This window comes from Harmonia axyridis, chromosome 3 (assembly GCF_914767665.1).
Source record: "Harmonia axyridis chromosome 3, icHarAxyr1.1, whole genome shotgun sequence".
NCBI classification, from domain to species: Eukaryota; Metazoa; Arthropoda; class Insecta; order Coleoptera; family Coccinellidae; genus Harmonia; species Harmonia axyridis.
In genome coordinates, this window is record NC_059503.1 from 10,452,516 (window position 1) to 10,470,133 (window position 17,618).

The 17,618-nt window shown below is 34.4% G+C and overlaps 2 protein-coding genes across 4 annotated transcripts; one reads left to right on the forward strand and one right to left on the reverse strand.

The window, feature by feature from the left end:
- The first annotated feature begins 10 nt into the window (after nucleotides 1–10).
- LOC123676780 (protein croquemort-like) lies at nucleotides 11–12,167 on the forward strand. Of its 3 annotated transcripts, none has more exons than XM_045612990.1 (7): nucleotides 5,209–5,393; nucleotides 7,448–7,750; nucleotides 8,748–8,957; nucleotides 9,017–9,228; nucleotides 9,801–9,968; nucleotides 11,472–11,669; nucleotides 11,838–12,167. In XM_045612990.1, exons 2-7 carry the CDS (start codon nucleotides 7,490–7,492, stop codon nucleotides 12,058–12,060), a joined length of 1,272 nt encoding a protein of 423 aa, XP_045468946.1. In that variant the 5' UTR covers nucleotides 5,209–5,393; nucleotides 7,448–7,489; the 3' UTR covers nucleotides 12,061–12,167. The 3 variants fall into 3 exon arrangements, with proteins under 3 accessions (XP_045468944.1, XP_045468946.1, XP_045468943.1); XM_045612987.1 differs by lacking the exon at nucleotides 5,209–5,393 and adding an exon at nucleotides 5,415–5,573; XM_045612988.1 differs by lacking the exons at nucleotides 5,209–5,393; nucleotides 8,748–8,957; nucleotides 9,017–9,228; ... (1 more) ...; nucleotides 11,472–11,669; nucleotides 11,838–12,167 and adding exons at nucleotides 11–861; nucleotides 919–1,103; nucleotides 1,320–1,453; nucleotides 1,903–2,070; nucleotides 2,125–2,249 and having other exon boundaries at nucleotides 7,448–7,556.
- Nucleotides 11,929–17,546, reverse strand: LOC123676781 (protein phosphatase 1 regulatory subunit 36-like). Its single transcript, XM_045612991.1, has 7 exons — nucleotides 17,416–17,546; nucleotides 17,152–17,272; nucleotides 16,783–16,980; nucleotides 16,093–16,387; nucleotides 13,375–13,600; nucleotides 13,096–13,302; nucleotides 11,929–12,932 (listed from the first exon to the last, which is right to left on the reverse strand). Exons 1-7 carry the CDS (start codon nucleotides 17,493–17,495, stop codon nucleotides 12,719–12,721), a joined length of 1,341 nt encoding a protein of 446 aa, XP_045468947.1. The 5' UTR covers nucleotides 17,496–17,546; the 3' UTR covers nucleotides 11,929–12,718.
- Between the last annotated feature and the right edge of the window lie 72 nt (nucleotides 17,547–17,618).

Here is a 17,618-nt window from a genome sequence, read left to right on the forward strand (position 1 = left end):
TGAACTGTCTGTTATCTGTGGTGAACTGTCATAACATAAGCATGTGAATTTGGTTAGATTTGTTATGACAGAAGTTAACCAAACATTTTTAGTAGTTTTATAAGTAGTAGTCCACATAACAACTTATTAAAAAAAATTATTTAGAAATCAATGTGAAAAGAAAATTATGGCAATTAATACTGAAGTAAAGTTTTTGTTAGACAATATTTTGAATAGTATCTGTGAATATCTTCATGTACCTAGAAGGAGAAATCATATAATAAGAATTCACACTAAGAAACTGGAGCTACTGGGAGAAATTAGTTTTCCCTTGAATATAAAAAACTGGCATAGCATTATTGACCAAAAAAATGAAGATTTAATAACAATAATAGATCATATCGCAGTGAATCAATCTTTATCAAACATTTCTCAAACAACTTTGGAATCTTTTATTACACACCTAAAATGTGAAAGTCAGAATTGGGGTGTATCAGTGAATAATGTGAAGATTATAAAGGACAATGTTCACTTTTATTTCAAAAAACCTATAGCATTTTGCAAAACGATACATGATTGTCTATCAATGGGACAAAGCTATGGAGCTATTGAACAAGGCCCAAAAGTGTTATTTCATATTTTTAATGAAGAACAATATTGTGATAATTCAGCTGAGATGACCTTGACTCATTTGAGATTAATAACTTTGAAAAAAGTTGCACAAAAACTGACAGAATTCAAGTTGAATCCTTTGCAAGATTCTAACAATATTGAAATGAAACTTACTACTAAAAGAAATAGTGACACTGATATTTTATGTGGTAATGTGTTAAATGAAAATGGTAAAAAAGATTCCACCACTTCTGCTGAGGAATTAATAAGGTTTGCTAGTATGTTTTAAATTGTTTATTGTGTTCTAATGGAAAATGGAATTTTCAGAAAGAGATCTGCAGATATGAGACTTATGGCCGAGCATAAATATGGACTTAGAGTGAAGTCCTCAGAATTATGGAAAGAATATTTCGAAAAACTTGGTGTGGCATCTGTCACAATTGAGTTACTCCAAAATAAGCCACATAAGAATGTAAAAGTTTCTTTAAATGATCTAAGTTCTGTTAATAAAGGTAAGTCTAGTATGTTTTCTAGTATACAAGTCTTTAGTTGATTATTGCTGGAGGCTTTTTTATAGAATGTACTTAGCTTGTTAGTACCAAAATTTGGAATTCTTTAATTTCATTAGATAATCTGATTGGTACACAAGACATGAAATAGTAAAATTTTAAATTCCAAATATTTGGTGATTGTTGAGTTGAATATTAATCAATAATTCTGTTTTCCAGGTGCTTCTTTTATATTTTATAACTGTGCCAGATTGTCTACTTTATTCAAAGAATTTGAGAAAAGGGTAAATGATGGAATTTATCCTCAGCTAACTTCACTTCACAATGTGGACTTTTCACTTTTGAATCAGCCAGTAAGTATTAAAGAATGTTCCTCATGTAAGATTATTGCCATCATATAGAGCAAATTAGATATTCATCAGGGTTATTTGAAAATCCACATTTGAGAGAATTCAGCAAAGAAACTTTAATATAGACTATGTTATAAGAATTGCTCAAAACTACCATGTACTCATCAACCCTGATTGCCAAGCCAGAATTACTGAAATTTTTCTGTCAGCCAACTCTTAAATGCAGATGAATTCTTCCATATATTGAAAATCATAGGCAGTCATATTCACATTAACAAAACAGTCTGCAGTGAACTATTGACTGCATACATATATCAATGACTTCGCTCTAAAGTAAAAATACCCAATAATATGAATGACAATGAGTTGATAGAATAGTGGATACAGTAAATTCTTTTCAATAATTTCATTGATTTCAGAAATAAGACTTAACTTAATATTTTTTTTTTCAGGAAGAATGGGAGCTTCTATATGTGTACATTATGCAGTATCCTTTTATGATAAGATCATGTATACAAGATATCGACAAAGGCATTGTTAATCCTCATTATTTGGTTTCATTCCTCTCAAATATGTGTTCTGTATTCAGTGTTTATTACAGACGAATAAGGATTCTTGTGGTAAATAACATTTAACTAGGCCAAAACTTAAAAATGTAATCAATTTTTTTTCAGGCTCCAAAGCAACATTTGATTCCAACTCTAAATGCAAGAATTTACCTGCTGAGATCATTGGAAAATGTTTTCCATAAATCTTTGGAACTATTGAACATAGATCCAATCAAAGAAATGTGATTTTTGTAAGAATAAATATAAACAATGTTTTTATATTTGAAGCTTTTAAAGACATGGTATTATGTTATGCACATCAGAATTTTCTGAATTTCTGAAACAACTATGACGCAACAGCATAAGTACTTTTATTTTGTTGATAATATCAAAATAGAATATTTGATTATAAGATCAACCCTATTAAATAATTTTCGAAATTAATTGAAAAAAGCTGTTGTGAATTTTTTAGTATGCTTATATCTGACCTCTTGCAGTGGAAGCATTGTTAGTCGATCTTTTGTCGTTTAGCAAGTGAAATTTTAAGGGCACTGTAATCAAAATGAGCACGTGCTGCCCTCTAGCAGCATGTCATCAAACTTGAGTTAGCCACATCATTAGATTATGGAGGGTAGATATAAGGAGAATAATCTTCGTGTTTCACAAGTGTCCATTAAACTGACGTTTATCTATGAAACTGACCTAAATTGGGGGCGCTAGTATAGTTAGAGGGTAAATTTCATAGGGAACATCATAAAGAACTGATAGAGATAAAGCAAGAAGTGAAGAAAGATGAAAGTATGTTCGGCTTTTTGAATTGGTTATCAAATCCAGGAGGTAAGAAGGCGCTAGTGTAGCTAGAGCTAAACTAGCGCCTCGTAAATTCCATTTCCGCTGGACACTTTCTCAACACTTCTTCCATAAGAGATTGTTCTCATTAGCTCTACCCTCCATCCATTCATCTATGTTAGTCATAGTATGGTAATTGATAGATATGACTTACGGGGTGAAAGCCTCAATTTTTATAGGCGACATAATTTCGAAGAGAGACTGAAGTAAATTATTTCACCAGTGAATACGAAATAGATGGTGAAATAATGGAAAACCAAAGCTGAAAATGAGGAAATGACTTGAATCAGGAGCATTTTGAGCGCTCCTGCATTCGTGCGCCTTCAAAACCACATATGTAGTTATCTACAGTTATTTGGTCTCCAGCGGAATATCTAAAAAAAAATTAGGAAAGCACTGACGTAAAGTAAGGTGCATTTGAGTGCTCCTTCATCCATGTGCCAATTGCGCCTTTGGAATGACATACTTATATAAAGTTATATCAAAGGCGCATGGATGCAGAAGCGCTCAAATGCACAATGACTTTACTTCAATGCTTTCCTAATTTCTTTCAATATTCTGCTTGATTTTCTATGGCTCTTATGACGCGATCAGCAAGAAATTCCTTATAAATATTGAAATTTTTATTTTATATTCACTTTCAAAGTGAACTAATTAGGATCGGATGTTACGGAAATATTTGCTTATTTTTTTTTTATAATTCTGAATACGCTGTCAATTCTGCATAAAGCTTAAACTGGTTATTCTATAGTATACGCCATAACCTTCTAAATCTAACTTTGTTTTAGAAGGCTATGCATACACCCGATTGTTGTTTCGGGTATTTCTTTTACAATATTCTTCTTGAATATTATTCTATGATCCAAAAATGCGATTCTAATATTGCGTTTATCATATTTATTTCTCGGTTGTATACTCATGGAAATATTATTGTTATTTTCCTAACAAATGCGGAAAGTGGTACTTTCCGCGAGAGTTAGGAACAATATTTTTTTTACAAGCGCTTGAAATAAATTGAAACTCAAAAGATTTCATTAAATATTTCTATACACATGAATGATAGACTTAATTCTGCATGTCGTTACCCTAGTTATGTCATCCTTGACGTTAATTGGGCGTTCGGTGCATAGAGATATGACAGAATTTAATTTATTCTTTAATACTTGCGCACGGGAAAATCCCCTGCTATTTCTTTCCCGCATGCATATCCCATATGTGTGGAAAAGATATAGCAAGGGTTTTTCCTGCACTGTGTGGGAAAGTGACTCTTACTGACTTAAAATGCGTGTGGAAAAAGAGTTGATAGCGCACGCTTGTAGAAATGGTAATTTACGTAACAAGTCCGGAAAATAGGTTTTTTTGGACGAATAGACAAAATTCCAGGACGAGCGTAAGCGAGTCCTGGAAGTCTGTGAGTCCAAAGAAACCATTTTCGGGCATTTTCGTGACATGAACGACGTGATTCTTTTCCGGCCTAGTCCGGGAAGTACGTACTTTCCGGACTAGGCCGGGAAATGCTACTTTCTCAGAGAAAAAGCGTCTGGAAAATGAGCACTTCCCGGACGGTTGCCGAAAATAGTAATTTACGTAACAAGTCCGGAAAATAGGGTTTTTTTGGACGAATAGACAAAATTCCAGGACTCGCTTACGCTCGTCCTGGAAGTCCGTGAGTCCAAAAAAACCATTTTCGGGCGTGTTGCGTACAATATTTTTTCGGCAACCATGTAAAATAACACTATCGCTGCTGCTTTCCATATTTTATTACGATTGCGATAAAAAAACATGCAAATTTTTGACAACTAATTCCATATGAACTGTCAGCCGTTATCTCGGTTGCTATGGATTCTATGATTCTTTTCCGGCCTAGTCCGGGAAGTACGTACTTTCCGGACTAGGCCGGAAAATGCTACTTTCTCAGAGAAAAAGCGTCCGTGAAGTGAGCACTTCCCGGACGGTTGCCGAAAAAGCTTTTTTTTTCGATATTCTTGCATTTTCCATGGTTTTCTTGACGCAATGAATCTTTTCTAATTTTTGAAACCTCGGTCTCTACCAAGTGATAGCCATATAGCTACGCCAATGCTCGAAAGAAAACACTTTCCCACAGCATGTTAGATATCGCCGCTACTTCATCAAATAGGTAAAAGAATACCTAATATAAAATTTCGCGGCAGTTGCATTATTTACTGTTTGTTTATATTTCATTCCAGATTACATTTCTTTATTACACAAGATTATCGAAATTGAACTCAAAAACGATTTTCTTTTCACTGAGACTACCTAATGAAACTTCATCAAAGAATACTCTATCCATGAACATAGATTACGAATCCTCAATCTAGTTTTCCTTGGGTTCAAATCGTTGATCAATGAAGGGTGTCTACTTGATGAATTAGATTAATAGATAAGTGGCATTTCATTTATCCTCAAAATTCCGAACATCTGGTGCATGATAATAAGTATATTGAATTATATATATCAAGGTTACAAATTGAAGATTCATCTCTACATCAAAGGTGGATAGTAATGCAAATTAACTATCTGATAAGGTATTACTTCAGAATGATTTATTTTGTAAAATGAGGCATTATTAAGATTCAGTTTTCACAATGGTTTGCTCTCCAGTAACCCAAAAATGGAGTGCGTTTGGTTCGGCATTTGTGTTTTTTGTTAGTGGAATTATGCTAATTTTCTTCTGGTCAAATTTGGTTGATTCATTTCTACATGAGGTAAAGAACCATAGATACTTAAATTTACATTTCATGGTTATCCGGAAGTTTCGTATTGCATTTTATTTTGATGTTTTATTGTTTCGTTTTTTTTACGGAACAATCGGTTATCATTTTTCTCAAATTCATTCATGGACTGGACAAAATCTGTGATTTAACAGTATTATAGAAATAAGAAATTTTCAAAAATTTCAAAATTTCTTGAGGTCTGTAATAGTGGAAATAATTATTTTTCCTGAAGAATTTCGATATGCATATACAATTATGTCAGTTTTCACTGTAATTTTGTGAACATGTATACAGGATGATTCACCGGGATGGCCTATTAGACGTTTATGGAAAACTAATCATAATTTTGAGCTGATACTTTGCATATTGGGGTTTGAGACAATGATCTTTCTCCTTAAATATTTTCAGATCTCTACAACTTCCGGTTATACCGGAAACGGATTACTACTTCCTTATTTCAAATGGTACACCCAGTACATTATTGCATTATTAGATAGCATTTTTGACGTCAATTTCGGCAATATTCAATACCTTGGGTAAAAACTCAATGGTTCATGAGTTAATGGGGTTCTTATGAAAAAAAATGGTGGCGATGAGGACTCACATTTCATTGAAAAACGCTTTTTTCGAAAAAAATGTTTTTTTTTCGATTCTGCAAATACGAATTATAGAACTGTTCACGGTTTGGACTAAAAATGTACAGGGTGTTCATAAGAAGATCATGAACTTGGACAACTCAAATTCATCAAAACTCAAGATTTTCAAATTAGAACCTATATTTTTTTATTATTTCAGTCGATTCTACGTACGAAAACAGTGGGAGTTACTTAAGCGAACTCTATAGTCTATACCAAAAATGAATATTTTAAGAGTTATCGAGGAAGAACTCTAAATGTGGAAAAACCGCAATTTATAACTGTGCGGAGTAGTCTGTTACTTCCGGAAAACAAAAAGAAACTTAATTAGAAGTTTCCATAACTAAATTAGACATTTCATGAATTGTAATGAATTATCCCTAATTGAAAATTGTATTGATTCATGGATTTCTCATCAATCCCAACGAAAAATTAATTATAATTCATGAAATGTAAAATTTAGTTATCCAAACATCGAATTTTAATTTCTTTCTGTGTTTTCCGTAGTAAAGCCGCTGGTAAATTTTAACATATGAAATGAATTCTTCATTTTGATCATAAATATTTTGTCTCTTATTGTGATTTTTACGCAGTTGCGACCGTTAGTTAAATATTTTTTTTTGTAAATCCTTACATCAAAACAAAAATCTCTGCGTATTTGGTTTGTGATCTAAATTACATTTAAATATTTTAACATTATCTAAATGATAAGAAACCTATAATGACCTATATTTCAAATTTGATCTAAATATCTCAAAAACTGAAAGAGCTATAAGAAAAAACTAAAAGAATCATGAAATTTCAAAGCTCTGTAGTTCAGTAACGACACCATTGCGGACACATGTATTGTTTATCGAAAAAAATTCTTATTTTGATCTAAAATCTTGATACTGAATTTTGAAGCCCCCTGTATAAGGTCAGAACAAAAAGTACTTAATCAGATAATGCGATGTTTACAGGTGAAGCACTCATATTTAAGAAAAAATTTGGAATTAAATAAAATAAAAATTCATATATCATACCCACTTTTTTTGCAATAAATTTTTTTTATTCAATTCTACATTTCTCAAGTAAATCTTTACGCAAAACTTGTCTAAATTGATCCAATTTTCTTTAGGAATCCGAGTTCAAATTCGATAAACATGGAGGAAATATAACACTCCACAAATATTTCTGAAAAATCCATTTTATACCTATTTGCTTTATTAGGATTTATTAATTTGATTTCAGGAATTCATACTGAGTCCAAATTCATACCAATACAAATATTGGATGGAAACTCCATTTGATATCAACATGGAAGTATATATTTTCAATTGGACAAACAGCGAAGAATTAAGTAAAAAAGGAACTAAACCTAATTTCGAACAATTGGGACCCTATATGTATGCGGCAAGAAACAGTCGTGCCAACGTAGTGTTCAATAGCAACAAAACTGTTAGTTTTAACACTGTCCGAAAATTTTGGTTTGTGCCAGAGAAATCTAAAGGTTCCTTAGATGATAGGATTACGATAATGAATCCAATAGTAATGGTGAGTGGGAATATTAAAAGAAGATAAGTTAATACCTTAAACATAATGGTAGTCTAATCACAACAAAACAAAGGATAATATTGTTATCTCGACTCTCGAGAAAAAAATTGTTTATAAATCAACATGATGGAAAAATAACTCGAACCTACCTGATGCAACGTCGGGGTTAGCTTTTGTGTCATTTGATTAGATCTAATAAACAATAAGGATAATAAAATATTCAAAATCCTATCAAAAATTAAATCTCAAAACACTACAAACTTTACACTATGGTTTTATTTATAATCGTTTCAGATTTTTACTGTCTTTATCACCTTCTTCGTTTTCACGAACTTAAAACACGAACGGCGCTCAATTTTCTATGAATATAAACAAATAAGGATCAGATTCTTGTCTCTGACAAGTTTTAATTACCGGTCAAGTTTCCTGAAACCCGCCATTTAACTATTTTGTTTTGTAATGATCTTTTGACTATTAGGGCCTGAGTTGTTTGATTCGTTATTCCTGTAGACTTAAGAGTTGGGGAATCATGGAAGATTAGATAAGGCGATTTCAAGAGAATATTGATAATTACCAACATTAAACAATTTATTGTTGTTAAGCAATCCAGCCATCTCTGCCTAAGATCCCCTCTCACAGACTCACCATCGTGGAAAGGTGACTCTGTTGCAACGCAGTGACCCCTATAAACCCGCTGGGGCCGAAATTGAGTGTGGTGCGACACCCATAACGCCATCTTTCGGGCAGACAGAGTCACTACACTTTTATTCAGCGGTGAGCAATCTTGGCAGCAATGTAGCGTCATCTTCAATATCTCTATCTATCAGACAACAAAACCATCAGACTTAATTCTTATGTTCCGAAATATTGACACTTGTGTTTTGAAGCTTGGTACTAATGAGCAATGATCAAATAATATTATTAGATTATTGCCGTCTATGCGCCAGGCCTGGGACTTGTTAGGTGACTACTATAAAGTAAGTTATCGTCTTTTTAGTCAATGGCCAATGTCGCAAAAAAAGAACACCATCTAATACAAAGAGGAATACATTACTTCATGAAGGAGTTCAACACGACTTTAGCTGAAACCAAAACAGCCAACGAACTTTTATTCGAGGGGATAGATGATGTTCTGATGGAATTAGCTGAGAAGTTGAAAATGAAGACTTTCACAATTCCTTATGATAGATTTGGCTTTTTCTATCCGGTGAGTTCTCAACATGTTATTCTATATTTTATTCAAAATGTTTGTTTTCGTTTTCACAGCGTAATGGTTCAGCCTCTTATGATGGTAACTATACAATGTGGACAGGCGAAGATGATATTCAGAAAACTGGCATTGTGAGCGAATGGAATTTTAAAAATTACTCAGACTCTTATTCTGGAGATTGTGGCAGAATAGACGGAAGTACTGGAGAAGTATGGTATCCTGTTAAGAATTCAAAAACGATTTCGATATTTGTTCCGGATATGTGCAGGTGAGATTTTCGTTAAAAGCACTAATAGTGAAGTCAGAAGCTTTTAATAAGGGCTTATTGATTCATGCACCAATAGGTATAGTCTTCGGTTCCGGCAAAATCAAAAGATGTTTACACTAAAGTGTAAAAGCGTATGAAGACTTTCAAAAAAGTTTGGAGAACGGAGTCGACAAAAATATTGTGCTAGCGTTTTTTGAAGATTTGGGATATTGCTCTGTTTTTTGTTATTTTCGACGTACAATGTCTCATCGACAAATTGCGAACAAAATTCTTCATCGTTTGTATCTGGTTGCAATCGCTTTAGCGGAAATTTTGACAATTGCAATTTTTGTTTTGATTCCCAAGGGTAGCGTTACAAAGGCAAAAATTTTGTTAAATCATCCATTATTTTTGTTGCTTTAATTAAAGAGTAAACCATTTTTGAATCTCTTTCTTCATATTCTCCTTGGGAAATATTAGTGTTAGGCTATAACCTATAACTAAGGCTACTTATATCATTTCAATCAAAAAAAAAATATCTTTTTTATTTTTATATGTACACAACTTACACGCTTTATTAATTTTCTCAACAGCGTATTGACGTTAGAACATCAAGGATCTCGAACATCAAATGGTATTGAAGGCAATGTATACGTAGCAACAGATAAATTGTTTGACAATGGAGTTAAATATCCAGAAACTGCATGTTTCAGTCCCAACGAAGTCCTTCCTAGTGGCGTTAGAGACATTTCTAAGTGCAAGTAAGAATATATTCAATTATTAAGAACTTCTTGATTTATGAAATTGAAGTTGATATAAATTCTGTCAAGTAAGCATATTGACCATTTAAAAATACCGCAACAGAACAACAGAAACATTCAGCTATGGCGTAAGTCTGGCGTTCAAGGGCTTTTAATCTATAAGCGCGTTTGTACAGTGCATTCAAAAGCGGTCGAGAACGAGAAGTGGTGAACCATTTGCCTCGCTCGATAACAAAATAAAGGGTGTTTCAGTTTGGTTTGGCAATTCATCATGAATAGACTCACGCCTGAACAACGCTTGCAAATAGTGCAATTTTATTTCGAAAATACTACGTCCATTTTATCGTCGACAAAATCGTCCATCAGAGCAGTTAATTCGATTAACCATGGAACGTTTTCGCACCACGTTTACCCTAATTGATAACTCGCATCCCCAGAGACGCCGTACGGTGCGGACAGAAGAAGCTATTGCGGTTGTAGAGCGTAGCATTGAGGAAGACCCGAATGAGTCTATCCGCCATCGAGCACAGGAATTGGATCTGTGTCCATCCACTTTATGGAAGATTTTGCGGAAGGATCTTGGTTTGCGTGCTTACAAAATCCAACTCGTGTAAGAATTGAAGCCAAACGATCATCAAGTGAGGCGTAGATTCGTCGAATGGGCCCAAAATGAGATTGCCGTTGTTCCCGATTTTCATAAGCGAATTTTGTTTAGCGATGAAGCGCACTTCTGGTTGAATGGCTACGTCAACAAACAAAACTGCCGCATTTGGAGTGAAGGTAATCCTCAAGTGTATGTCGAAACACCGTTACATCCAGAAAAACTGACTGTTTGGTGCGCTTTATGGACTAGTGGAATTCAAAAACGATGATGGCCAGAACGTTACAGTCAATGGTGATCGGATAGAGCCATGATTACTAACTTTTTCATTCCTGAATTGATGTCCAGGAGATGTGGTTCCAACAAGACGGCGCAACATGTCACACAGCTCGTGCCACAATCGATTTATTGAAAGACACGTTTGGTGACCGCCTAATCTCACGTTTTGGACCTGTGAATTGGCCTCCAAGATCTTGTGATTTAACACCGCTAGACTACTTTCTGTGGGGCTATGTAAAGTCATTGGTCTATGCGAATAAGCCACAAACCCTTGACCATTTGAAAGACAACATTCGCCGTGTTATTGCCGATATACGGCCACAAATGTTGGAAAAAGTCATCGAAAATTGGACGTCCAGATTGGACCACATCCGAGCCAGCTGTGGCGGTCATATGCCAGGAATCATAATTATTTAAAATGTAATGCCACAAGATTATCTTGCGGATAAATAAAATTCATGTCAATCGAATAATCCATCGTTGTTTTATTGCAATTCAAAGTTCTATAGCTCTAAAAAAAAAACCCTTTACTAGCGAATAAACCGTTATTTGAGGAAAATTCAACAAAACCACTGATCTTTCACTACAAATTATTACTTTACAACATACCTTTTCATTTTCAGATACCAAGCACCAGCCTATATTTCTCTCCCACATTTCTATTTGGCAGATGAGTCTTATAGAAATGACATAAGTGGCATGAAACCAGATCCCGAAAATCACAAGATTGAACTTATTATAGAGCCAACTCATGGAATGCCAGTGGAAGCATACATTGCATTTCAGGCAAACTTCAGAATCACCCAAGTGAAGGGAATAAGGTAGTTATATAATTCTTATATTTTTTACAGCCGGATTGCTCGACATAGTTGAAAAATGTTTGGCTTTCTAAACCGTCTAAACTGACCACTACTGAAAAGATCAGAATTTTCCAATTCTGTTGATGAAGTATGGAAGAGAACTGGGTTTAATTTAGGTTTTTTTTTTAGTATGTTCGAGAACTTGAAAGATATGATGGTGCCATTGCTTTGGGTCAAAGTTGCAGTAAGGGTTCCGGACAACTATGCCTTTTTGATCAAGTTATCACTTTCAGCTGGAGCTATTGGACAATGGATAGGTTATGTTTTTATTTTCTTGTCTATTGTGTTATTTTTACTAGGCGTGTATTTAGAATTGAGGATGAGACAGATCTCAATGAAATTCACCCTGTAGTTGTGAAATATGTGATATATATGTGATACTTTGATATTGACTCCCTTCATATCATGATAATGTAATCAATTAGATGCTATTCATTTTTGAATATACAATAAATGAAATTATGCAAATTTTAGTTCCTAAGGGATATGCTGAAGGTAGGCAAAAACGTGATGATTCTAGTGGTATAATATAAGAAATCTCGCAATGAATAATTTAAAAAACCAATTTAACAAATGATTCAAAGTTTGAGTGTGTTTTAGAGGGTTTTCCAATTCTTATTGAAAACCCCCTCTAAAACCTACCATTCTTATGATACTTTTTAAAATGGATATAATGTCAGCACCACAGAACACTAAATGTCAGCACTATGTATAATTTTTTGACATTTCTTATGTCACATGTGTTTAGTAGGCAATAGGTTATGTCATTTAATCATCAAAAGATACATGTACGCTTCAACAACCTTTAGAAATCATTTTATCAAATTCATAGATCATTTGAGAATACTATTCGTCATATAATAGAAAATGGAAGCACCCAAGTGGAACTCCCAGTAAATTTTTTTCAGTTATTTTTTATTCAAACAATTTCGGAAAAAAATGCAATAAATCCAATAATTATCGACAATAAATTTAGAATTCAACATTTCTAATTAAATTGATGATAATAATTATTCAGTATTATCGAAGTTTCTCGAGTCACGTTCATATACCGATGAACCCATCAAAGATGCTGTAGTATCTGCAACCATAATCGATATATTACCACAGCTTTCTATATGCTTTATCCAGAGATTCATCTGAGTTTTTCGTGTTCTCTTTGTATCATTCGTCTCACTATATTTAGGTGGGGTTTTTGGCAACGATTGGCTCACGACAATCTCTCTGAAATATTGATAAAACACAATTCTAATTCATTCAAAAGTAGAGGTAAAGGAAACTTTGGTGTCACTTTTGGAGACAGTTATGTTGAGGGCTGATTTTTTTATTGGCAATGTTTTGCCGTTTGCGAAAAAATCCTTTTTCTTATTATTTCCATTTGACTTACTCGAACTCTTGTTTTTGTGGTAGAATAAAAGGGGGGACAACCAATTCTTCTCCTAAGACATCAGTTTTTGTTCTCTCCCTAGGCTTCAATAACGTGTCAAGTCTATCTCTTGGGTACCCCAATATCCCCAGTCCAACGCCAAGAGAAAACAAGTGTTCTTCTGGGGCTGTATAAGCTATTTCCAGGAATTTATGTCTTGGGTCGTTCCTCAAAAACAAAAAAAATAAATGTTCTCATTGCCATAACCAGAAATTGCCGAATATTGCCCTAAAGGCTTACGTTTCAATTTGTCTGATTCCAACAGCTAGAAGTTTGTAATCGTGAGTGGCGAACATCAATTCTTGAGCTGCTGGTGATCTGTGTTTCAATTTTTTCTCATCCCTGCAAGCCTTGCCCCATACGTATCTTTTCTCACTTTGAGCTAGATCGAAGGTGTCAATTCTCTTTGGTCTGTGCTCGATTAGATTGAATACTTTTGTTCTTAGTAGTCTGTTCAATTCAGTTTCTAGAAGTGAATATAGATGTTTGACATAAATTACTATGATAGGCTACCTCTCTCATAGCTCTTCAATATGTTATATGGTATTTTAATGTAAGAAAGGGCGCAGTAATATTTTCCTCTAATGACTTTCCTTATTAGTGTCATAGTGGGATCTGATATTATTTCGATTTCCTTCACTATATTAATGTTGGCCAAATTAGTCTAATTGGGATGTTTTCACCAAAATTCAATGTGTCAGTGCACGAGTTAGCTAGAATTCACCAAATTTTAATAGCAAAAATTTAAATACGCAAATTTTTAAGCTTGTAAGGAAAATACAGGGTGAGTTTTAAATTTAACCATAAATTGCTCTCATAAAATAAGACATATTCTTCATTTCCAATTTTTCTTACTTTCAATGGTTTTCATGTTTAAGTCTCGTCGATCCATAAAACTGTACGAAATTTCCACAAAGAGAGTACCTAAATACACTGATCAACAATTGCTAGGGATCACTTATGAACTTCTCTTCATTTGTATTTTTTTCAAGTTATCTCGTGAATATCTGTACATTATATGTTCTCTAAGGAAAAAGTAAGATGTTTTGAGTTGATTATATCAAAGTCTTCTTCACTTCATCGGCTCTTGTTCACAAAATCGATTATTATCTGTAGGCTGTTACAGGTGGAGTGAAAAGCAATGTGGCATTTGTTATTAAATCTGTTTTTTTCTCTCGTTCAAACACATAAGGTGACAATAATTGAAGAAATGAGAACAATATCAGCTTATCAGTCATGCCGAGAAGACGTTTGGCTCCTGTGCAACTGGACCAAATCATACGGTGGATACAGGAAGGTTTGTCCCAGCGAGAAGTGTCCCGGCGGTTGAATGTTTCGCAAAGTGTCGTGAGTCGGGCTTGGAATAGGTTCATCCAAAACGACTCAGTAGCTTATGTTCATGGAGGAGGTCGGCAGCGCAGTACAACTGCTGCCCAAGATCGTCTTTTGATCCTCAATGCTAGGAGAAATCCCACTTACCCGGCGTCGCGACTCAATAGATCACTGAGAGTTGCAACAGGAGTTCTAATTTCGAACCAGACTGTAAGACGACGACTACATGTTCGTGATTTGAGAGCACGTAGGAGGGTACAACATCCCCGTTTGAATAGGGAACACCGGGGTTCATCGACGGCAATGGGCTGAGGAGCACCGCAATTGGACACTTGAAGATTGGAGCCGATGTTTATTTACGGATGAGTCTAGATTTCGTTTGGTCAACTCCGATGGACGTATTCTTGCTTGGGGGGAAAGAGGTCGAAGGTATGCAGAACAGTTTATGGTACCCACAACAGCTTTTGGCGGAGGTTCTATATGTGTATGGGGAGGCATTTGTTTGAACCAACGCACAGAGTTGGTTGTTCTGCAGAACACCACCATGACCAGCCAGAGATATCACGATATGATTATTGAACCCATAATTGTTCCGTTTGCGGCTGCCGTGGGCGAGAATTCCATTTTAATTGATGATAATGCCCGTCCACACCGTAGTCGTCTGGTTAATGAAGCGCTAGAAACTCATGCTATTGATAGGATGGACTGGCCAGCTCGCTCTCCAGACATGAATTGCATCGAACATGTCTGGTCTGAGATGTCTAGACAATTGTCAACCTTAGAACAACCGATCAATAACCTGGAGGACCTTTCTAACGCTTTACGGGATATTTGGACGAATTTGCCCCAAAATTTTATAAATCGTTTGATCGAAAGTATGCCTCGTAGGGTAGAATGCTTGAGACGGGCTCGTGGGGGACCAACTAGGTATAGTTCATCCAATGTCACTTGAACTAGTTCATAAAAATGCTTGGCCAGATGTCCCTTTGAAGTGGATACCGCAATCCGTTGAATACCGCTAAATACTTCGAAAGTATTGTCAGACAATAAATTCACTGGCCCCAAATGAACATTTCGAAACTTGAACAACTCTTGCATAATCGAAATATTCTGCTTCCTCCAAGTGACTTTGGATATACTATACTAGCTTAACCGAAACTTCTGCCTTCTTGTGGTTTCATCATAAAATTTTTATGTTATTCAAACACAGAATTTTGAGTGTTCCTAGTAAAGTCTTTTTTTCTCTCCAACTTTCCATTTTTTCGTTCTTTTCTCAAGTGAACCATATTATCAACTGAAAATACTCTGATATCTGACTAAATTTATAATCTTGGAGCGAATATTTCAGAAATAAATTTAGAACAAGTAAGTGATCCCTATCAATTGTTGAGCAGTGTAATAATAAACCGAACTCTATTAGAATACTCAATAGTTTAGAAAATGAAATTACTCTTCATCGATTAAATGCTTATAACTTTTTTCCTGAATCAAAAATGGAAAAATTATAAATGAATAAAAGTAGATACTTTATTTAATAAAAGGAATTTATAGTTAGAGATAATGTTCAAAACTCACCCTGTATACTAGTATTGGTTTATTCCAAACAGTTTTTAACTAAGCGAGCACCTATCAGACAGAAGTTCTTCCTATGAAGCGCCCACCAAATTACTCTCACAGCGGCACACATAAAAGACTCAAAGAGTCTTCTATCTTTGTCGGACGTCGAAACATTGTTCTTGTTATTCAAATGATAGAATTTCCATGCGTCAGTCATTCCGCAAGTGAGACGGTGGTATTCTCTCGATAATATACTCCTCAGATCGCCAAGATTGTCCATTATTTTATCTTCTAGGACTGTGACAATCGGTTGCGTTAATTTTCGTTTCGATTCTTCTCTTCTCTGTTCAACGTGCTCCCAAATCTAAGAATAAATGCGACTGATGCGTTGAGCTCGTTTGATACTTGTCCAATGAGAGAGGGTGGAAGAGATTGCTAGGGTAGAATTGAGAGTAATTTTTCGGTTATAACATTTTTTACTGTTGTCTCAAACAAGAATTTTCAAAAATAAAAAAAAATACAGTTACGATAATTTTTTCAATTCCGAAATTCGAAGATTATTATTCTTTTACAAATCGAATAAAAAGTTTCATTTTTTTTTTGGGAATTCTTTTTTCTTTACCATTTCAGAACTTTTATGATTCTCGTAAAAATTTCAAGTAAGAAAGATAGTTGAACAGTAATGAACAAGTTTTTCCTGCTCGCCAGTGTATTTTCTAAAAACTGCGAATATAGAGCCTTTGCTTAAACTCAACTGACCTGAAATAGGTATTGGAAGTATACGATTGCAGCTCGTAAAAAAGCGTCCATTGTGGGTAAGTGAAAAAATCTTATGAACTCGGCCGTTAAATCTCTCACTTCTGCTGAAAATAGTACAACATCCTTAACATCTTGTATTATGACAACATCAGCGGCACCAGGTTTGACTTTCCTTCTGTAGACCCTTTTGAATTGAGCCTTAAAATATTTTCAAAATTATTTTATATATTATCTAATTATTCTGTCAACATATTGCTGTCGAAACGGCGTTAAACCCAAATAAAAATTGCGTGGATTAATTTAACCTCAACTATAATACACCCTGATGCATTTATGCAGAAAAGGATAAAATAGTAATGCAATAATTACCTGGGAAACTCTATTAATCAGATCTCTGAATTTTACTGCAGTTAGATTCGTTGAAACATTTTCGTCATGCACACCAGATACTACACTGCTCTCATGCTTGTATGTTGGTAACTTTTCAGGTCTACAATAATTACGATTCTCATCATAAACATAGATACTTTTTCAAGTTAGAACATGTGAATAAATATCTGTTAGTAGAAAAAGAATGTGTTTTCAATGGAATTTCCGTATGATTCTTTTATATTTCTGAAATTTTCTGCTTACTCAGTTGTTTTGTTATAAAATAAAGCATTTCTTTCATCGTCCCAGCACCAATATCCGTTAGAAAATTCGCTATGAAACATATTGAAAAGAAAAAAATAATGAATATGATGTCATGTTGACTTTTAGAGAACAATATTCTGTATTTATCGTGCTTTGAACTGAGAATCATATCCTCAATGTCTAAAAAACTTTTTTTAATGTTA